At 40.3% G+C, this 23,624-nt stretch overlaps 1 protein-coding gene across 1 annotated transcript in view; it reads left to right on the forward strand.

The window, feature by feature from the left end:
* Positions 1 to 23,624, forward strand: part of LOC122643845 (callose synthase 3-like) — a 108,703-nt gene that overhangs the window by 1,150 nt on the left and 83,929 nt on the right. Inside the window, exons 2-12 of the mRNA XM_043837420.1 lie at positions 4,246 to 4,346; positions 20,888 to 21,009; positions 21,110 to 21,203; positions 21,376 to 21,486; positions 21,592 to 21,708; positions 21,836 to 21,928; positions 22,028 to 22,119; positions 22,212 to 22,338; positions 22,758 to 22,895; positions 23,006 to 23,082; positions 23,307 to 23,400. Coding sequence (XP_043693355.1) covers positions 4,246 to 4,346; positions 20,888 to 21,009; positions 21,110 to 21,203; positions 21,376 to 21,486; positions 21,592 to 21,708; positions 21,836 to 21,928; positions 22,028 to 22,119; positions 22,212 to 22,338; positions 22,758 to 22,895; positions 23,006 to 23,082; positions 23,307 to 23,400 — 1,166 coding nt within the window. The remainder of the gene's footprint in view (positions 1 to 4,245; positions 4,347 to 20,887; positions 21,010 to 21,109; positions 21,204 to 21,375; positions 21,487 to 21,591; positions 21,709 to 21,835; positions 21,929 to 22,027; positions 22,120 to 22,211; positions 22,339 to 22,757; positions 22,896 to 23,005; positions 23,083 to 23,306; positions 23,401 to 23,624) is intronic.

The following is a 23,624-nucleotide window of genomic DNA, read 5'->3' on the forward strand; positions in this document are numbered from 1 at the left end:
CCCACCTCTCTCCTTTCCTGCTTACCCGCCAGACCATCCCCACCCCCCAACCTCCGTATTAGCTCCCTGCGACTTCCCGACTGGTTGGGATAACCGTCTTCGTTCGAGTATACCTGCTTTCTCACTAAATGGAGAAGTTAAAAATTAAATACCTTAACTGATGTGTTTTCCATTGTATAAATAAGGCATGTAAGCCTCTTTGTCCCTCCTGGTTTGGTGGGAGAAGCATTATCAGCTCCCGAAGAAGATGACGTCACCGAGATAGGAATTAGGAGGTGCTCTTCCGGAATGCCTCGCCGACAGGTTGGATTCACCGGAAATCGGATCAGGTCGTCCCACGACAGGTTCGGCTGGTACAGGTTTCTTCTTCGTGCCTCTTTGACACCGTTCTCTCGATCATTGTTAGACAAATCGGATAAAAAACCAGTAGGATTGCCTGAGTTGAATCAGAATCGACTAAGCCCCCTTTCAATTTCTACCCAATCTGGGAAAAAAAACGGAGAGAAAAATCAATGGAGATTGACCCAGTGCCAAAGCGCCAAAAGGATCACGTGCAGCGCCGGACACAGCAAGGTGTGAAAAGACCGCTTCACCCCTGCTCGGGCAAGGTGCTCGGGTAGCGGTAAGACGGTCTCTTCACGCCTCGCTGTGTTTGGCGCTGCACGTGCAGCCCTGGCAGGGTGCTGCTCCGCCCAAGTGGCTGATTCTGTTGAGTATAGACTGATTCCAATCAGAATCAATGGAGACTCGTGCAGATTTCTCTAGTTTTGCGTTCGATCTGGTTTGTGTTCACCAAGGGTGTGTTCACCAAGGGTGGGGTTGCAGGAAGGAAGAAGAAGAAGGGACGAGTGGACCCCTGGGGCGGGAGGAAGATGACGACTGCCCCTTCAATGTAAGGGTAAAACAGTAGAAAAAGGGAAAAAACACGGATCTGGCTCCTCTCCAGTGCACTTGTGCGGCGCACGACGTACAGCGCACATCGTGCGGTTGGGGAACTCCAATCCACATGGCCGCACATATCCCGATGCATTGGAATGTGGATCGAAGTCTCCCCAGCTGCACGATGCGATACACGGCAGAAGAGCTCAATCCAAAAAACACTGTGTTGACTAGTTTTGTAAAACCAAATTCAATTTTATTTAATTTTATTAAACCAAAGAGTAAGTGGTTAGTTTAGTTTTGTTTATTTTTTGTGGGTAAAAAACAGTAAATGGTTAGCTTGGTAAAGAGAAACCCAAAAGTGTGTAATCTTTTAATTTTCCCAACTTTATTTATGGATCCTCGGCTCCTAGTATGTATAAGCACAAAGTTTATGCTTATAGGATCTCCACTTGAAGTGGGTTTGTTACGCCATTCTCCAGGATCATCCCCGAAAGTTCTATACTTCTATTGCAAAGCACGGGCTTGCCAACAATGGCCATGCGGCATGTTTTGTTTTTTGGGAGTCATTCGCTTTAGGTTGATATTACAATATTTTTTTTACTTTTTTATTTATTTATGTGTGCTTTACTTACGATGGAGTGCGGTCATCAAATTGGAATTTTTATTACTATTTAATTCATTTATTATGCATGATAATTAACGGGTTATGGTTGTACTTATGTTTTCACCGAAAACTATTCACGACTAGGGATATAACTAGACATCCTATTCATATGACCATTATACTATGTATATAATTAGGAATGGTGATTCCATGGTACAAGTGTGAGTGCACATACGATATGTGCATTGATACGATATGTGCATTGAACTAAATCACATGAGAGCATAGTTGTTAAGGTGGCAAATCGATTCAAGGCAGTGGAGGAGTGCCTAAGCGCTTAGCTGACAAGGCTCCCAAGTGTTATTTTTTATTTCCCCTCTTTTCTAACATTATTTAGTACACTACAATGTATACCTTATATGACAAAAAAATAAACATTAAGCCACATCAAGTCATAAAAAATCAATGTTAAGTCATATCAAGTTATCAAAAATCAACATTAAGTCACATCCAAGTCATAAAAAATCAATATTAAGCCACATCAAATCATAAAAAATCAGCATAGACTAGAAGACAACATAATTGAAGAAGCAAGTTATTGGAAATTTTTTTATTTAGGAAAACAAGCTATTGGAAGTTTGAAACAATCAAAATGTTTATACTATTTTTGGAATTGGTCATTGTCCTGGTATACTTAGTCTTACATTTGATTTATACTGTTCTTAGAAAATATGACCTTACCTATAATAAATAATTAAACTGCTCTTGATTTAGAGCAATGTTTTTGTTCTCTAAGAAGTTTGTCTGGTCAAATGATTTTATTTGCACGTGAGGCTTTTTGTATTAGGTAGAACACAAAACCAGCTTTCCAGCAAATCCAAGATTGCTTAAATCTGATTTATATTGAAAGAGTTATGTTCCAGTCAAACCTTATTTGATGTGTCCGAATGCTATCAAAATCGCTATGAATGAAAATATTTTTTTTATATATAAAAAACAAATGAATATTTTACCGCACTTTTGGTTTTTAGCAATGGTTTACCATATTAAGATGTATGGAATTTTTAGATTTGAGAAAAACTCCAGCATTAGAAAGTAGAAAATTTCACCTACCGTAAAAAATCTAGTTTTTGTTCTTGAGCGACTTTTTATCCTTTTGGAATTGAAGTCTTTAACTATTTTTATTGGATTCAAATAGGGGGTATTTTATTATTTATAAATAATATCTTGAGTAAATGAACAATTACTTAAAAGATATTGGCATAAATAAGGATCGATAACACTAAGGCGTTCAATACCACTAAGGCGGTAGTCGCCTAGGCCTCCAAAATTCCACCTAGATGCCTTGGCGGCGCCTTGACAATTATGCATGAGAGTATTGCAAGAGTTTGTCTGTTGATGATGAACAATATTGTCGTTAGTAGAATTTGATTAGTCCATTGACCTGAGAGGTCCTTCTCATTGTGGTTACGCATCATGAATTTTGGCGCACCAATGGTTGATGATTTCATATGTTTGTATGAAATGGAATAATCATTAACACATAGTAATCATACAAACATTTGAATGACTACATATCGGTGCATTAAAGTAATCGTTTCATGTTTAGCAATTCATAATCAATTCATAACACATAGTAATCATACATCAATTCATAATCATACGTAGTAAATTATTGTTATAACCATTTTTTATAGTGTTTAATCATTAATGAGAGAAGCATTCAACATGGAATCCATTGCCCTACTAGGGAATTTTGAGGAGAGAAAATGTATGTGTATGATTGGATGAAAATCAGGATCCGGTAACGATTTTGTTAAGTGTTTACATATTGTTTTTTTCAAATTTAATATTATTTACTAATAATATTATTTTATGAAACATTTTTGAAAAATGTTTTTGTCCAATCACTAACACAAAATCTCTGTACAAGCATTTTCGACGGGCCGGGGTCTAGCAGTAATAAAATTACATGCCCTATAGTCCGTTATGTGATATTGTTCTTAAGGTTTGTTGAACTTGGAAATAATTTGGTAGGTGGTGGTTTTGTTGAGTTCTTAGCCTAACCAGATTTTTGGTATGTATTACATAATTGATGGCTATTCTAAAGATTAACAGATGTAACCCTTGAATCAAACATCATATTTCCATATATTGGAAAGAAATGATGAATTAATCAATGCTCATTCTTTTGGCATTTTACATAGTTAGATGATGGATGACATGGTTCTTTAGGCACTTCACATCAATTAAAATAAATATACATAAACTGAGGGCATTTTTCTGTAGATGCAGTTAGTGGACTTGGATTAGTATTAATTTCACTTGGCATTTGTTGGTTGCGGGTTCGAATCTTGTTGGTTGCCTGTTGGTTGCATGACGGTTAAGTAGTGCCATTGCAACCTGTTGGTTGCGGGTTCGAAACTTGGAAACGGCCTCTCCTGCGAAGCAGGGGGTAAGGCTGTGTACATTTGCCCCTCCCAGGCCCTGCAGTAGTGGGAGCCTTGTGCATTGGGACACTGTTTTTTTATTTGTACTTATTTGATAGGTCTGGTAATAAATCAATTTCGTAGCTGTTGTCTTAAATTTTGGGAAGTTCACATGCATTATTTTCACTTGGCAGGTGTAGTCTTGTTATTATTTTTACATTGCTATTATTGTTGTTGATTTGTAATTTGTTTTGAGTACTATTCTTAATGGTTGCTTTTCTTAATTTAATTTTAGGGAATCTGATCCATTACTCTGCTGATGTTATATAGGTCGATTTTATACTTTTGAAAAAGCTCATCAGTTGGATCCGACATCTAGTGGACGCAGTGTTCGCCAATTTAAAACTGCACTTATTCAGCGTCTTGAAAGGGTGAGAGATGAGTATAATATTTGTAGTGTGAAACTGTGATTTGCCTATTGCCAACACTAAATAGAGTTCTGGCCATTGATATGTTCTGGTTTTATTTTATTTTTCAGTATTAGTCAAAATTGAGCACTTTCTTTTGCGACTTACATTGAGTTTTTATTGGAGCTTAATGTTGCTGTCATAAAGTATGAGCAGGCATCACTGCATGCATTTGCTTTCAAAAAGATTGATGTACCATTGAATGAGAGAGAGTGACTGTAACGTCTCAAACCTGGATAGGGTCTTAAGCACCACTCTCATGAGCGTTGACCAGAAGGTTACAATCTTACATTAATAGTAATAACTAAATCCCAGTCTCGCTTACAACACAGCGGAAGCATTAGTGGATAATAGTTTTTAAGTCAAATGTATACTCTGGTGGCAGTTTCTTACAAAGGTATACAACAAAAATTCTGTTCATGTCGTGCATACAGTTATATACATCTCATGAACGCTGTTCATTCATTCATCAACATTATAAATGAAATAACATTGTTCTTAAAATATCCCTCAGACTCTGAACTTCTAACACTACTCACAGTTTAAAAACTCCGGAGTTGTATAAGACTCCACACCTGACTCTTCATCTAAAACAACAACAACAACAACAACAAACTCAGCCTTATCCCAACTTAATGGGGTGGCTACATGATGCAGATCCAAGCATCCACGAGCTGAAGAAGCCACCCTAATCATAGGGTCTTAGCTAGGAGCCTTAGTTATTTTAGCCTTAGTTTATTTTCTGTTTTCTATACTTAGTTTTTTTTTCCAGGTCAATTGTAAACTTAAATTGAACCGGTTCATATTTGGTTCAATTTAAGTGAAATGATCCTATTGGCTGTTAGGATCTTATATCTTGTTGGTTACTTAGAAATCTTCTTAGTTTAAGTGTTTTAATTGTTTTTAAGTTGTTTATTCCTACCTCTCCACGATTTCTGAAAGGAGAGAGAATTGGATTTGTATTAGGAATTAGGCCTCAAGCCTATTATTTATAATAAAACGTGGGAGGCTTCCCCACAGAATTTTCAGACTTTAAAATCGTTTTTTATGCTGCTGCCATGAATGTTGCTGCTTGCTCTTTGAGAGTGTTCCTTGTGGGTAATATTAAGGAGGCCTTATGAGTCATATCAAGGTGGAAGGGATTGGTGGACCGATCGACTCCTTGCATCTGTTAAGATCGGGAGGTCCTACTCAAGCTCTTCTCCAAGCTGCTGCCATTGGAGTTCTTCCATTACAAGTAAGTAAATTACTGTTTCAGCATCACATTCTTCCCCTATTCCTCCAACCTAAGCCAGCCGATCCTCATTACCATCCCCCCATTAATCCTAATCGATCTTCCATTAAACCCTAAGTCTCTTAAACCCTAAATTCCCTGCCCAGCCTTATTCCTCCATTCAAATTTCAACCACAGATCCACTAAACTCTCCCCTCCACTCGACCTTAGTTTCAGACCACTCCCATCATTGCAACCCTAATTCCCCTCATCCCTCCTTAAAACCTAAAACCCTAAAAACTCACCTAGACGGCTAGACCTATCCAACCATCCAAATCCTTCAATATTACAACCGAACCACCCCTCCAGCCCAAATTTCAGCTCTAAACCCTAATTCTCATCTCCCCCTTCTTTCCCAAAACCCGAAACCCTAACGCTAATTTTCTGAAATTTAATTTTTTAATTAGACATCATTCAAACCATCACTGTTAGCTTCCTCTAGGCCTGCCTAACTTTACTAAATAAAACCCTACCCCATTACCCTAAACCTAACCCTAGTTTTGACCTAATTTCCTCAAATCTGCCCCAATTGGCCAGCTGTTTTAGGAAGGTCCTGGTTATTGGCTCCTAGTGGATTTATCATTTATCTAGGACTACTTTACTACATGGATCCAAACAAAACAAAGTAAGGAAAACAAAGTTCTAACTAGAAAGGGAAAGAAAAGATGGGAAAAGAGGGATTGGGAAAGAGATGAGAAATGAAAAAAGAAAAAGGACAAATGAAAGATAATAAGAGGAAAGAGGCACAAACCAGCACGTCGGGAGAATCTCAGCTAAATGGGGTCTGCGACATGTATCCTTGCCCTCCAATAGGCTCTGTCCGAGGTCATACTTGGTACAAGACCTAGACTATGCATGTCCTTCCTCAGCTCTTCTCCTATGGTCATTTTAGGTGTGCCCCTAGCTCTTTTAGCTCCTTCAATTGGAATCATATCACTCCTCCTTACTGGGGTGTCCCTAGGCCTCCGCTGAATATGACCATACCACCTTAAACGACTCTCTCAGAGCTTGTCATTGATCGGGGTAACTCCCAAGTCCGCTCTTATATGTTCATTCCGTACTTTATCCATGTTTTTCCCCACATCCATCTTAAATCCTCGTCTTTGCTACACAAAGCTTATCAATATGACACTGCTTAACTGCTCAACATTCTGCCCCATACATCATGGCCGGTCGAACAACAGTCTTATAGAACTTTCCTTTAAGCTTTAAAGAAATACGTCGGTTACATAGCACTTCGGATTCACCTCTCAACTTCATCCATCCCACTTTAATTACCTGTGAAACATCATCCTCTATATCACCTTCTTTATTTATGATTAACCCTAGATATCTAAAATAGTTACTTTGCAGTATTTCTCTTCCCTCAATTCGCGCCAAATCAGTAGCCATTATAGTGTGACTAAAATTGCACATTATATACTTTGTCTTCATTCTTATAATCTTAAAGCCTCTTGCTTCTAAGGTTGACCTCCAAAGCTCTAACTTAGAGTTAATCCCTTCGTTTGTCTCATCCACCAAAACAATATCATCGACGAAGAGCATACACCATGGGATCTTGTCTTGAATGCTCTGGCCTCTTAGTTATATCGTCCATGATAAGCGCAAAAAGGTAAGGATTTAAGGCTGAACCCTGATGTAATCCAATTGTAATTGGGAATTTGTTGCCTTGACCTCTCACAAATTTCACACTAGCTACCATGCCCTCATACATATCTTTAATGACATCCATATATTTACTTGACACCCCTCTCTTCACTAGAACATGTTGGATTAGATCTCTAGGGACTCGGTCATATGCTTTTTCCAGGTCGATAAAGATCATATAACGATCTTTTTTGCTATCTCTATATCTTTCCATGAGCCTCCTTAGTAAGTGGATAGCTTCTGTCGCGGATCTACTTGGCATAAAGCCAAATTGGTTAATCGAGAATTCGAGATATAAGTCTCTCTTCTCAAACGGGATTCAATAACCTTCTCCAATAGTTTCATAATGTGACTCATCAGCTTTATGCTTCTATTGTTATTACAATTTTGGATATTACTTTTATTTTTGTTGATCGGGACTATAATGCTTCTCCTCCATTCATTTGGCATCTTCCTTATGTTCATAATCCTGTTAAACAGATTAGTTAACCAATAAACCCCACAACCTCCTAGGGTTTACCATTCTTCAATTGCAATCTCATCTGGACTTGGTGTTTTGTTTTCTTTCGTCTTTCTTAAGGCTTCATTAACTTCCGCCACAGTAACCTTTCGTACATATCTATGACATGTGATGTCTTGTTGAATAATGTAATCGTCCGGGTCATTTCTACTCGATTTATCTCCATTTAGGTCACAAAAATACTCATCCCATCTCTTCACAATGTCCTCATCCCTTACCAACACTCTTCCATCATCACCCTTTATACACCTCGCCTGATCGAAATCTCTACTCTTCCTTTCTCTCATCTTAGTTATCTTATATATAGATTTTTCCCCTTTTTTTGAGTTGAGGTTGATATTGAGATCCTCATATTTCTTTGCCCTAGCCATCCTCACGATCTTCCTAGCTTCGTTTCTGGCATCATTATACCTCTTTTTATCTTCTGTTTCCTTAGTCCTTTGCCAAGTCTTAAAACACGCTTTTTTGGTCTTAATAGCTACTTAAGCCTCATCGTTCCACCACCAATTCTCCCTAGGGGCCTGACGACTACCCTTCGCTTTCCCTAGCACATCTTTGGTAACCCTCTAAATACAAATCACTCTCGTGCCACATCGCATTGGTGTCTCCTTAAAGTCCCACTTTCCTTGTTTGTCCACATTATCAGTAAATGTCCTTAGGTACTCCCCTTTTAATCTCCACCACCTTATTTTAGGGTGCATAGGTTCTCTCCTCCTACGCTTTTGGGCACTGAGACACATATTTAAGGTCGCTAGTCTATTTTGGGTTATCAGACTCTCCCTAGGGATAACCTTACAATCCTTACACACCATTTTGTCTGCCCTTCTTGTTAGGAATAAGTCTATTTAACTGGTAGGAATCCCACTTTTGTAGGTAAATAAGTGTTCCTCTCTTTTTTCAAAGAATGTAGTCTAAAGGATTGAGGTCCCCTCCTCATTCCTCTCCCCAACCCCGAAGCTTCCATGGACACCTTCATAGCCTCTACAATCGCTCCTAAGGAGGGTGAACTTACGCCCAGTGAGGTACACATGATCTTATACTCATAAGCAGTAAAAAGGACAATAAATAGAACCTCATAACACTTCACCCCTTATTTATTTAGGTCAGGTCTGGTCCTCTTAGTGAACTACCATAATGCACAAATAGTTTAGGGTGGTTGTCGATTACAACATTTCCAGGCACTATCATAGTCGTCACGTCGTCATGGCGATCCTAGTTGGTGGAGGGGTGTCTAATTGATATGTCGACAAGTTGCCCGCCATGGCGACCATGTTTTATTTTCCCTAGTTTTAATGTCATTTAGTATGCTATAATATATACCCTATAACATCAAAAATCAACATGAAGTGTACTACTATGGTTTAATTCATGAAAGTGTAATATCCATTAGTGTATATGAAATCATGGATGAGCCTATCAAATATAATACTTTGATATGAACACTAAATATGATAATAGCTCTCTCCCTTTCTCCCTCTGTGTGTGTGTGTGTGTGTGAGAGAGTGGTGGTGGACTACTGGCTGTAATAAATCCCTCACCCCTCTCTTTCTCTCCCTCTGTCTGTGTGTGTGTGTGTGTGTGTGGCTGTGTGCAAGGTAAGAAGAAAGAAAGAAACCCCCCCTCTCTGTGACTGTGTGCAAGCCTGCAAGGCAAGAAGAAGAAAAAAGGAAAAAAAAACTCCTCTCTGTGATTGTGTGCAAGCCTGCAAGGCAAGAAGAAGAAAAAAGAAGCCCCCTCTGTCGATTATCCCTCTCTATCTCGTGACTCTCTCCCTCTTTGTCTCTCTCTGCGTGTGTGTGTGATCTCGACTGTGAGAGTGGCCTTGGCCTGTGAATATTACCTATAAAAAAAAGGAGAAGAGGATTCATTGGAAGTGAAGAAGATGACTCTCTCTCTCTCTCTCTATGTGTCTCTTGTTGTGTGTGTGTGTGTGTGAGTGGGTGAGAGTGGTGTGACAACAGTCAAGTATATACAGCCCCCTCAATTCACGACATCTACCAATCATCTTCTTCGTCGTAAGATCTTGAAATACACAAGAGTTAGAGAAATAGGTTAGGGAACAATTATAGGTTTTGGTAAACCTATTAACGGACCAGAGATTAAAAAGAAAATCAGGTAAATAAAGGACAGAAGACAAGGACAAAGAAGTTGTAACATGAACAGTACCAGTACTAGTCACTGTAGCTAAGGAACCATCAACAAAAGTAACACTAGTCGATGATTTGTGGAAGGAGGAAAATATACCTGAGACACCAGTCATATGATCCGAAGCCCCTGAATCAATGATCCGACGACGAGAAGTAGCAGTTGAAAGACATGGAGTGACATTACCTGTTTGAACAAATGTAGCAGTTGGAGGCTGGGATGACTGACAAATCTGAAACTGGGTAATACGAGCATACTCCTCATCAAACATCTTCACTGTCTTACCCTCAGACTATGGAGATGAAGAAATAACAAACTCAGTAGTAGCAGCGGAATTGGCAAACTGTTGCTGAGGTGGTTTGCCATGAAGCCAAGGCTGATGTATCCACTGGGCTGGAATCACGAGAGACACATAGAACTCGGGAAAAAGTATCTAATAATGTGGCTATCTTATCACCAACAAGAATTTGAGAATGGATTGAATCAAACTCCTTCTCAAGTCCTCCCAAAAATCCCATGACAGCGAGCTGCTCTCTCTGATTTTGCATTTGTTCCACATCAGAAGTGATAGGAAGTAGAGAATTCAGCTCCTCGTAGATCCTCTTGAAGTCAGCAAAGTACTGGGTCAAAGGGCGACCCTTTCGATCAGACCTATAGAACTCTTGAGACAGATCATAGATGCAAGAAAGGTTGTTCTGTCCTGAATACAGAACATTAAGATACTCCCATAGTTCCTTGACAGTGTCAATGTGAGTCACTAAATCAACAATCTGGTTCACCAAAGAATTCAGCATCTGTCCCAAGATTCTTGCATCAATAGTATCACATAATGGGTCATCATCAGGTTTAATCTTCGACAAGTGATCCTGCTGATTACGTCCGGTTAGAACCAACTTAACAATTTTCTTCCATTGTTGAAAGTTGGTTACCCCCTCTAGCTTCTTTTCAGTAATATGATTCGATGATGAGGATAACACCTCAGTCACCACATTCTTCGAGTTCTCAGACATTATTCACAGTCAAGAAATAGAGTGCAGTTGCAATCAAGAAGTGAAAATTCTAGAAAAAATCGATTCCCTAAAACCCGGAAAAATATCGACTTTGCCAGAAAACCTTGACAAAAATCAACTTAAAATCCTTAATCAAATAAAAATTCAATCACTTCAGCAAACTCCAAAAATCCAGCAAACTCCAAAAAATTGATTCCAAAGATCCAAACAAAAAATCGATCTCAAAACCCTGACAAGATGCTGCCGATATTTATTCCTGAAGCTTCAGCTGCAATCTTCACTCCATAAAGAGAGACCTAGTTCTTAATTTAGGACATGAACTAGTCTCTAAACAGTCCCAAAACACATCCTAGGGTGCTGCACCCCTTCAAACGAAAGACGAGAAGCTGCAAAACCTCAAGGTGATACGAACATTTCAATACCGATAGAAGCCTTGAGAAAAGAGAAGAAAATAGACTAAGAGAGCTGTAACAGTGCCTATAGATCTGATACCAAGTAAATAATAAGAGGAGGAAGAGAAAAAGAGAGAAAACAAGAGTGAGAGAGAGAGGCGATAGTTTGTGCAACTTGGGAGTTGCAACTTGGGAGGGTCATAATGTACGCAGCCTTACCCCTAATGATTACCACTAATCATGCCACCTCCCGCTTCACTATTCACACCTACTTCCCTATTCACTTAGTATATAATATGTACATATGTACCATAATACATATAACAATACCTTAGTGTATTATTACCATATAATCCTATAATATGAATGTCTCATATGAAAATTCATAAAGTAATTTGCCCTACATTAATATAATATAAAATATCATATTACTCAATAAAATAATATTAAATAGCAATAACACTCACCATCTCCATGCAAATATTATTAGAATATTCACAAAAACACTAAAATATTCATGGACGTCTAACAATATTAAAATAATGATGACATGCATGTGGGGTGTTTTTTTTTGGGTGAATAAAAGAATTTAATAACAAAAAGAAAAGGAATACAAGAGCCCCAAAGGACTACAACAAAACAAGAAACACAAGGCGAAGGCCTCTGCTAAGAGGAACCTAGACCAACTAAAGAAACAGAAGAGAGACCCCAGGAGACAACAATGATCCTATTCCTTGGGGTGTCAGGACAAGAAGAGGAAGGGACTGACGACAGCTTTGCTTTAATTTCGAAAGAGATGGAATCCCAAATTTGCTGATAAGGCCGAGAGTTGGAGGTCCATTTCCTGATATTACGCTCCATCCAAATATGGTTGAGAGTGGCACAGAAGGCCAACTTTCCTACAGTGTCGCAAATAGAGGAGCCCGCGAAAGTCATATCAATCCAAATCCACTCACGAGAGAAAGGAAGGATTCTTCTAGTAGTCGGCCAACACTTGGACAAAATGCCTTTTCAAATGGCCGCCGATGTAGGGCAGCCAAAGAAAAGATGATCGGAGTATTCCACATTGTTCCAGCAGAGGCAGCACAAGGGGGAGACTGAGATCTGGCGATTATGAAGGAAAGACTGAGTGGGAAGGCAGTTGGTGAAGACCCTCCAAGCCTTGAAATAGTGGCGAGGAATGTGATGCTTGAACCAAAGAAGCTTCCTCCAAGTAACCAACTGACCTTTTTGGCAAATGAAGTCCCAAGCCGCTTTAGAAGTGAAGGAGATAGAGTTGTTAGTTGACCAGGTAACACGATCACCCCTTCCAGTAGGCTTCTGGAGATTGAGTGGAGCTCATTCAAAATAAGGTTAAGCATAGGGTTGGAAGTAAGGGGAGGAGCTCAGCCATCTTGATCCAAGATGTCAGCCACCAAAGAGAGTCTGTGGAGGCCCGAGGCATATATAGATCTATGGGAAACAAAGTGAAGAAGGATCCCCCTCGGGTGCCAATGATCTAGCCAAAGGAAAGAAGAGAGACCATTTCCAATTTGAGAGTGGATAACCTGAAGCACTAAGTGGCGGGAAGCGAGGATCTTGCACCAAACCCAAGAAGAATCTGACGAGGATACAACAGTCCAAATGGAGTCTTGGCGAAGGAGGCTCGAGTAAATCCAGGCAACCCAGATGCTCTTCTTTTTTGTAACAATTTTCCAGATTAGCTTGATGATACAAACAACGTTCACTTCTTTGATTCTACGGATACCCAAACCACGTTCCTTCTTGGGGAGGCACACAGCAGCCCAACTAAGAGGATGAAGAAATCTTGTAGTTTCAGTACCCTTCCAAAGAAGTGAAGCCAAGAGAGATTCCAAGGATTTGATAGTGGCTTGAGGAAGACCATAGATGCCAGACCAGTAGATATAGGATGACTCCAAAACTGATTTGATGAGGACCAATCTGCCTGCATAAGATAAGAGCTTGCCTTTCCACAATTGAAGCCTTTTCCGAATGAGATCCAACATCGGGGTGCAATGATGGGTTGAGAACCTAGCAGGGATCAAAGGAAGCCCCAAGTATTTGACAGGAAGAAGCCCTTCTTGGAAACCTGATTTCTCTAAGAAAGCAGCTTTGTCCCGATCAGTAACACCAGCAAAGAACATCAGAGACTTAGCTGGGTTGATGTGAAGACCTGATAGCTCATGAAATTGCTGAAGACAGAGTAAAGTAGATTCAAGCGAGACAATAGTAGCCTTTGAAAAAATCATCAGGTCATCGGCAAAAGCTAAGTGAGTTAACTTTAAAGCTTTACACTTGGCCAAAGGAGAGATAAGCTGTTGGTTGGTGCTGATTTGGATTTTCCTAGAGAGCACTTCCAATGCTAAAGTGAACAGATACGGAGAGAGCGGGCATCCTTGACGAATTCCCAGTGAAGCACCAAAGTAGCCCACAGGGCTGCCATTAACCAAAACTGAGTACTTTGGAGTTGAAATACAGCAATGAATCCAATTGACAAAGACCGAAGGAAATCCCATCTTGATTAAAACTTGAACCATAAAATCCCAACGGATGGAATCAAAAGCCTTATGGATGTCAATCTTCAAAAGAACTGTCGGGGAGTGGTTTTTCCTGTCAAAGCCTCTAACAATTTCATTGCACAGAAGAATGTTGTTAGAAATGCTCCTGCCAGGGATGGAGGCCGATTGGTTATCACTTACCAGCAGATCCACAACATTTTTGAGTCTTTGAGGTAGGATCTTGGCAATGAACTTGTAAAGTAAATTGCATGTGGGGTGTTACAGTGACTGTAGACAATCACCTTATCAAGCTTTCACATTCCATATGTTCTTTGCCAATTACTGATAAAATATTGTTAACAGAATAGGATTAGAGAATGAATGCTTGGATGATTTAGTCATCCCAAGCACATCTTTATTTATAATCATAATGAAGAATGAAACAATTGTACATTAGCAATGTGGGACTAAACCACATGTACGAAATAAATAAAATAACAAAAGAAAGAGGACCGGAATACCCCCACGGTATTCGCCATATAGCTAACACTCCCCTCAAGTTGGCGCATATATATCATGCATGCCCAACTTGACTAAGATAGGATGAAACAGCTTGCTACTCAGCCCCTTAGTGAACACATCAGCCAGTTGATCAGTGGACCTCACAAAGGGAACACAAATGAGGCCGGCTTCAAGCTTCTCCTTGATGAAATGACGGTCAACCTCCACGTGTTTAGTACGATCATCCTGGACAGGGTTATGAGCAATGCTAATGGCGGCTTTATTGTGACAATAAAGCATCATAGGAAGATGGACAACAACACCAATATCCTACAATAATCCTCTCAGCCACAGAAGTTCACAAATTCCTTGTGCCATTGCGCGGAACTCGGCTTCAGCACTAGACCTTGCCACAACATTTTGCTTTTTGCTACGCCATGTGACAAGGTTCCCACCCACAAAAGGACAAAGGAGATAGATTTCTGTCGGAGAACCAACCCAATCGGCATCGATAGGCTTCAATCTTCAGTGACCATTGGGAGATGAAGGATTCCCTTTCCGGAGCGGACTTCAAATACCTCAAAACACGACGGATTGCATCCATATGAGAAGAATAGGGATCATGCATGAACTGACTCACCAAACTTACATCAACTGCAATGTCAGGGCGTGTGTGAGAAAGGTAGATTAGTTTGCCCACTAACCGTGATAAGCACCCTTGTCAACAGCTCACCCTCTTTCTCCCTAAGTTTTGTAGTAGCTTCCATAGGAGTATCTCAAGGATGTGACCCAAGTAGCCCTGTCTCGGTCAATAGATCAATGACATATTTTCTTTGAGAAAGAAAGATGCCCTTTGAAGATCGAGCAACTTCTATCCCTAGAAAATATTTTAGGGGACCAAGATCTTTGACCTCAAACTCACGGCCAAGAAGAATTTTCAAATCCCTGATTGCAGCATCATCATTACCCGTGACCATAATATCATCCACATAGACTATGAGAAGAGTAACCTTGTTACCAAGCCGTCTAATAAACAAAGTGTGATCAGCATTGCTCTGCTTGTAACTTGCTGAAATCATAGCCTTATGAAATCTGCCAAACCAGGCCCTAGGTGACTGCTTCAAACCATAAAGGGCACACTTCAATTTACAAACCCTGCCTTTAGTCCTGTCATCAGAAAAACCTGGTGGAATGTCCATATATACCTCCTCCTCAAGCTCTCCATGGAGGAAGGCATTTTTGACATCTAACTGCTGAAGATCCCACCCAAGATTCACAGCATATGATAATAACACCCTGACGGTGTTGAGCTTTGCCACTGGTGCAAAGGTCTCCTGATAGTCAACTCCATAAGTCTGAGTGAACCCCTTTGCAACCAGAAGTGCCTTATACCTATCCACCAAGCCATCAGCTTTTTGTTTAACCACGAAGACCCATCTACATCCCATTGGTTTTTTCCCTGGAGGAAGAGCCACAAGATCCCACGTATTATTTTTGTGTAGTGCTCTCATTTCTTCCAACATTGCTGCCTTCCACTTTTCATCTGTAGATGCTTCCTGCCAATTTCTAGGAATCGTGATAGAGGAAAGAGAAGATACAAATGCACGAAAAGAGGGAGAAAGAGAGTTATAAGAAACAAAATGAGATATGGGATGTAAAGTGCAAGTCCTAGTAGCTTTGCGAAGTGCAATAGGTAGGTTAGAAGGAGATGGATTACCAGGAGATGTAGGATCTGTGTCTGGAGCCGGCAATTGGATGGGTACTGGTGCTACAGTGGGATGCAACTGCCCTCTGGTGGATCTGCCCCTTGTATAGGTGATCATGTTGGAGTTGTCAATTCTCTTCTGAAATTCACCAATAGTTCTCTAGACTGGAGTCAGCTCCCCCTGAATAGGAATATTAACAACGCTATTTTCTATGGTCTCCCCCTGTAAAGGATTCCCATTAGGTGAGTGAGGAACAGCCAGAGGTTGTTGGGCAGTCTCCAAAGCAGGATGGGCAGCATCCAAAGTTGGATGGGAAGCATCCAAAAAGGGCTGGGCAGCAGCCGTGGGTGGTAAAGGGGGCTGGACAGCAGCCGAGGGTGGTAAAGATGGCTGGGCAGCAGCCAGAGGCACCTCAGGTAAAGGAATTTCGAAAGCCACATCTTTACCAACACTCTCCCCCTGAAGAGGTGGCGAAGAATAATAAGAAAGGGACTCATGGAAAATAACATCCATACTAACCATGGTACGGCGGGAAGGGGGATGGTAGCATTTATAGCCTTTCTGGGTTGGAGAATAACCCAAGAAAATACAACGGAGCCCCCGAGGTTCAAGTTTGCCTGGAGATTTGGTATCTCTAGCATAACACACACAACCAAATACCTTGGGAGGCACAATAAAGGAAGAATTACCAATCAAAATATCAGAGGGGCTACAGGAGTTAAGTACCCTAGAGGGCAGCCTATTGATGAGATAGGCCACTGTAAGAACCGCATCCCCCCAATATTGAGATGGGACATTTTTCACAAACAACAAAGCTCTGGCCATTTCTAACAAGTGGCGGTTTTTCCTTTCTGCCATACCATTCTGGGCAGGGGTATCAACACAACTAGTTTGATGAATGATTCCATGGTCAGTCAAATATTTTTGAAATTGTGATTATTTATACTCTGTCCCATTATCACTTCTCAATATTTTGAGAGTAGCCTGGAACTGAGTTTGGACCATTTTATGAAAGTGCTGAAAACATGAAAAAACCTGATTTTTGGTGTGCAAAAGATACACCCATGTGTGCCTAGAATGACAATCAATGAAAGAGACAAACCACCGATGACCAGAAATAGAGGGTTTACGATTAGGGCCCCAAACATCAGAGTGCACTAATTGAAAGCAAGAAAAACTCCTTTTATTTAAAATAGGATTAATTTGAACGTGTCTGTTTGGCCAAAACACACGCCTCACAAAAAAAGTCATCCTTAGTACGAAGGGTGACCGACCTAGGAAATAAATGTGCTAAAATTCCTAAAAGGGGGTGACCTAACCTAGAGTGCCACTGGTCGAGTTCAGAAGAGACTATGGAGTTCTGGTGTAGTAGAGAAGGCAATGGCGGTGGAGAGAAGCGACCATCATCAAGCAGGTACAGCCCACCATGCACTTTACCCAATCCAATCGTCTTCCCAGAGTCCAGATCCTGAAACACACAATGAGAAGGGAAGAAAGTGACTTTGTAGTTAAGATCACGAGTAATACTACTAATGGAAAGAAGGTTAGTAGTAAAATTAGGAATATGTAAAACAGAAGTTAATGGAAGAGAGGAAGTGCAGTTGATGATTTCTTTTCCAGATATAGAAGAAAGGGAACCATCAACTACCTTGACCTTGTCTTTCCCAGAAGTGGGAGAATATCTATGAAACAAACCAGAGGAACCGGTCATATGATCTGTAGCCCCAGAATCTATGATCCAAGGATGTGAAGCTACAGAAGCACAATGACCCCCAAATGGAACACCTGACCGAGCAAAGTGAGAACCTGAAGGAGCAAAAGAATTGGCAGTAGCTGATGTAGTAGAGGCAGCAGCAGCAGCGGAAGACCTCAGCATACGAAGGAGTACCTGTAGATCATCATGGGATAGACCAGGGTCAGTAGCAAGGGCCGCAGTAACAGTCTCAGTTTGATGGGCCTTGGTCTTAGTCTTTATCTTGGTCTTGGTAGCCCTTTTAGCTTCAAAGTCAGCCGGTTTCCCATGAAGTTTCCAACACTTCTCCTTGGTGTGGTAAGGTTTGTGACAGTACTCACAAACAACAGACCCAGTAGTAGAATCACCAAGAGAAGCAGTGCCACTAGGTGCAGGAGTGGCAGGGGCAGCAGCCTGGAGTGCCGATCTGTCAGTAATAGGAGGGTGCAACATGGCAGCCCTACGGTTTTCTTCAGAGGAGATCAGGGCATAGGACTGTTCAAGTGTGGGAAATGGCTTATGACCCAACACCTGAACCCGAATCTGATCATACTCGACATTCAAACCTGCCAAAAAATCATAGACTCTGATCTTGTCCATATGTTGTTTGTAAGAAGTAATATCAGCAGCTGTACTTGGGTGAAAGTCAGAAAAGTGGTCCAGTTGCTGCCAAAGGCTGCGCAAAGTAGCATAGTACTTGGAGACTGTCAACTCCCCCTGAGTAGTGTGAAGGACCTTCTTCTTGAGTTCATAAACCTGGGCATCATTGCCAAGCTATCCGTAAGTTTCCTTGCAAGCAGCCCAAATTTCCGAGGCTATGTCAGGGAGAAGAAAATTGTGCTGCAGATCTGTAGTCATAGAACCAATTAGATAGGACATAAGAACTCCATCGTTGGCAAGCCACTTGTCTTGAGCAGCTCCAACCTCAGTGGGCATAACAGTAGTGCCCCTAATATGACCCGTAAGGCCACGGCCAGTAATGGCAAAGGATGCAGACCTAGGCCAAAGCAAATAATTACTGCCATCCAACTTAATTGGATTTGGAGAAAAAGTGTGATAATCTGGCTTGCTGGTTCCATCACCAACAGAAGTAGCAGTCGAATCTACAGAATCACCCATGAAGACAGTAGAGAAGCCCAAATCGCAGAAGGGGGCTATTGTGAAGAAAAACCCATGAAATCCTCCAAGTTAAGGGCTGAAAATTGGAGGAGAGCCTGCTGGTAGTGGTAGAACAATGATCTCCAAAAATCAGCAACAGTAGCCAACCCTTAGATTGATTTTTACAGGATTTTGGAAAAAACCCTGAAATTGATGAGATCGATGTAGGGAAGAAGAAGAGCAAAATCTCAGCAGATGGAGCTGAAACTAGGATCGAGTGGTGCTCTAGTAATGCTGAATCACTCTGCCAAATATCAGCCGCAACAAGAACCTGCAAACCCTAGATTGATAATGCTCAGGGTTTTGAAAAAACCCTGATTTGGTGGAAGAATAATCGATCTAGGATGTCTTCAAACTTGGTGGAGATAGGAACTAATCCAGAATAGTAAATACTGCTGCAGTTCTTGAGTCTTGAATGATGTAGATTGCTTCCTTGGAAGGGAGTGAGAGCAGTCCACAAAAAACAGAATCTTCAAATATCGCAGGCAGCAACTGGAGCTGAAATTGTCCCTATCGATCAAATAACTTGATCATAGAATGAGGTAATGGAGGGCAGCCACTGGATCTATTGATCACCTCATCAGTGCTGCCCTAATAGGGGTGAATGAAGAACAAGGGGAAAGGAGAAGAAAAAAACTTGCGAATGAGAGGGGAGAAGGCTGAAATCGAGAAAGGAAGAGAAGGGGGGGGGTCCCTAATTCGAATTCTGCTCTGATACCATGTTAACAGAATAGGATTAGAGAATGAATGCTTGGATGATTTAGTCATCCCAAGCACATCTTTATTTATAATCATAATGAAGAATGAAACAATTGTACATTAGCAATGTGGGACTAAACCACATGTACGAAATAAATAAAATAACAAAAGAAAGAGGGACAGAATACCCCCACGGTATTCTGGCCATATAGCTAACAAATATTGAGTGCATAATGTCTCAAGAGCTTGGTTGAATGGTTAAGCAAGATCCATGTAGCTGACTACATTTAGTGGGGAAAAGGCTTAAATGAGTTGGGAGATGGTTTCGTCATGTGTTTAATGGTGGGATCTGTGTTCCTGAAAAGTGTGTAATTGTTGCATTTATCTCTCTTGTCATTAGAGAACTATTTCCCGCTGTTATTTGGTTCGCCTTGTCTTATAAAATGATTTTAGTCTTCCTATCATTAACTAAATATATGTTCTTATAGCGATTTGTTGGCTTTATAAACTTTAATCTTTTACTTTTCCCTGCTCCTTGGCCCCTGACCTGCATAGTTCGATAACTCGTGAGATCTTTGAGTTTCTCGGTTTTCGGAAAAGCCGAGACGAGACTGCCTACGAGTCTCAAAAGTGCAATATCTCGGCGAGATGTCGGTGAGATCTCGCCTCGGCGAGATCTCGGATCTCAGTTTCGACCCATTTTTTTAACACACCTACCACTTAAATACCTTACCTAACTCGACAAAACTCGACATATCTTGGCGAGATCTCGGATCTCGGGTCCAGATCTCGGGTTGACCCAAAGTTGAGGCTTCGAGTTGGAAAAAATAAAATGCACCAACTCGGCGAGATCTCGACTCGTCTCGGTTTTTCCAAGAGCCGAGTTGGTACCGAGACCCGAGTTTTAGTACCTTGCTGACCTGTCACACTGTTTTTATATAATTATAGTAGTCATATCAATGCCTAGCTGTGATTGCTGCCTGGTGAGTACACGTTGTGTTTGTATCATCGTTTTATCTACCTTCTTTCTTCTTAGTCTCTGCCAATTTTAATATACAATATATTATACTGTTTTTTTTGGGGTACTAATGTGCGATATACTATTCTTGTGCTTTTTTGAGATGGGATAAAATTTCCTGGGTAACATAAAAAAAAATTATTTTGTTGTCTGTGGTTTGCTTTCTTTCAAGGTTCCTTTGCGGTTTTACCTTTTCCGTTTTGCAGGACAAACAACCTACCTTAGAGGTAAGGGCAAAAAAGAGTGATGCACTTGAAATGCAGAGCTTTTGTCAACATTACTACAAAAAATATATACAAATGTTGGAGAATTCTGATAAAGCTGATCGGTGAGTTTCCTTTCACATTTGAGTGTATTCTGGTGATTTATTTGGAGATATCGACTTGTTATACCTCTGGTTTGATTTTTAAGTCCCTCTGTTTAACCAGTGCACAACTTTCCAAAGCATACCAAACTGCCGCTGTCCTGTTTGAGGTTCTGAAGGCTGTCAATCTGACACAGGCTGTTGAACTTGATCATGAGGTGAAGTAAATGTCGTGATTATTAGATCCAGGCAGTTCCTTTTGATTGAGCATTTTGTTCAATGTGGTCTTCCACTTTAAGTGTGATCTTGGGTATTGAATCTTCTTCCAGCAAAAGAATTTCAGGAACATAATTATAAATGACTTGTATTGGTGGTTGGCCTCTTATGCAGATTTTGGAAACTCATAATAAGGTTGCAGAAAAAACCAAAATTTATGTCCCTTACAATATTCTCCCTCTTGATCCTGATAGTGGAAATCAGGCTATCATGAGATATCCTGAGGTCTGTTTCCAACATCCATTTTTTCTGTTGTACCTTTATTGTAGATCCTTTCTGTATTTTGTAATGAATGTTCTAAGTGCTTTGGTTTATTATTGCAATCTGCAGATTCAAGCTGCAGTTTTTGCACTTCGTAATACAAGGGGACTGCCATGGCCGGGGGACTACAAGAAGAAAGTCGATGAAGACATTCTTGACTGGCTTCAGGCCATGTTCGGATTTCAGGCTAGTAGCTTTGTTATTCATCTAGGCTTTATCTTCTTGTGAGCTTTGAGATTCGATGTTATTCTTGGATGTGATCAAGAGGCTTTCCTGAGGTTGATGATGTTTTCTTCCATATATTGATGTGCAGAAGGACAATGTGACTAACCAAAGGGAGCACTTAATTTTGTTGCTTGCAAATGTACATATTCGACAATTTCCGGAGCCTGATCAGCAACCTGAGGTTTTTATTCTTCTCACAGGTTGTTTTATATATTTTCCAGTTTATTATACATAACTGTTTGTTTTTATCTTCCATATTTTGTGTGTGGTTCTTGTCCAGCTGGATGAGCGTGCATTGACTGAGGTCATGAAGAAACTGTTTAAGAATTACAAGAAATGGTGCAAGTACTTGAAGCGCGAGAGTAGTCTTTGGTGAGGCTTCTTGTACTTATGTATATTGGATTTTTGTGGTCATTTTATTTGCCCCATATACTGTTGTCATGCTGTGGTTTTTAATATTGCAGGCTGCCAACTATACAAAAGGAAGTGCAACAGCGTAAACTATTGTACATGGGCCTTTATCTTCTAATTTGGGGTGAAGCAGCAAATTTGAGATTCATGCCTGAATGCCTTTGCTACATCTATCATCATGTATGTCATATGAGCTCCTCACCCTCAATGCATTAACACTGGCTGTAGGACACGGTTTTAAGGATTGGGACTGGATAGTGATCTGTGCTAGCTGATTGTAATCTAATCCAACATTTTTTAAAAGAATGATGCTGTCTGATCTTGGCATGATTTTTTTTTCAAGAAATCTTTTTTTTAAATGAAAAGAAATGGTAAGAACATAAAATCATATATATTTTTTAACTTAAACTAGTGAAACTTTTGATAGAAAAGCAAACATATTAAATATCAAATCACAAAAACTGGATTCAATTTAATCTCTCAAAATAATTGACTATTCATTATGATAGAACTGGCCTTAGAGATACTTCTATGTGAGCTTGTCTTTAGTTGTTCTTCATCACATTCTCAAATACTCGATATTCTACCTATGTTGTTAGATGGCATGTGAACTCTATGGGATGCTTGCTGGAAATGTCAGTTCCATGACGGGTGAGAATGTGAAGCCAGCTTATGGAGGTGAAGAAGAGGCTTTCTTGGGAAAAGTTGTTACTCCAATTTATGAAACAATTGCAAAGGTGTAGGATATGTTTCTTTTATTCAGTCTTGTTTACAAGTATATGCGTTGTCTATCATTTTGAACTTTCTTGTTTCAGTTCTCCTTGGTCTGATTGAATCTGCTGCGCAGGAAGCTCAAAGGAGCAAGTGGGCAAAATCAAAGCATTCACAGTGGAGGAACTATGATGATTTAAATGAGTATTTTTGGTATTGCAACTCATTTATTTTAACCTGAATATTACCTGGGACCCGGGCTACCCCTGAGCTTTTATTAAATTTCAAAAAATGAATAAAGAATACAAGGGGGGGAACGTACCACCTTACCCCGACCCAACAGAGCAAACCTCTGCAACTCATTTTTTTATTTTTATTTTGCATTTCCAGATAATTTGCTTATGACGTTTAACTTAATTCATTAATGTAAATTATAGGTCAGGTGATTGTTTCCGGCTAGGTTGGCCAATGCGTACTGATGCCGATTTCTTTTGTCCGTCTTTGGATCAGCTACGGAGTGACAAAAATGCAGTTAAGTATGGTCTAGGGATATCTTTCGTTATCTTTATTTTTCTGCATCGTCATTTAAAAAAAAAAAGTAGTCACTGTTATTTTTTATACTATTGTGATACCTTTTTTTGATGATGTAATGTATAGGCATATCTTGTCATTTGGATCTCTTTTTCCTTCCCATGGTTGCCCCCCCTCCAGGGGGGATTAAGCTTTTCTATGGAATTGGTACTTAATGAATTTGT

Source organism: Telopea speciosissima, chromosome 10, assembly GCF_018873765.1.
Source record: "Telopea speciosissima isolate NSW1024214 ecotype Mountain lineage chromosome 10, Tspe_v1, whole genome shotgun sequence".
Classification (NCBI taxonomy): domain Eukaryota; kingdom Viridiplantae; phylum Streptophyta; class Magnoliopsida; order Proteales; family Proteaceae; genus Telopea; species Telopea speciosissima.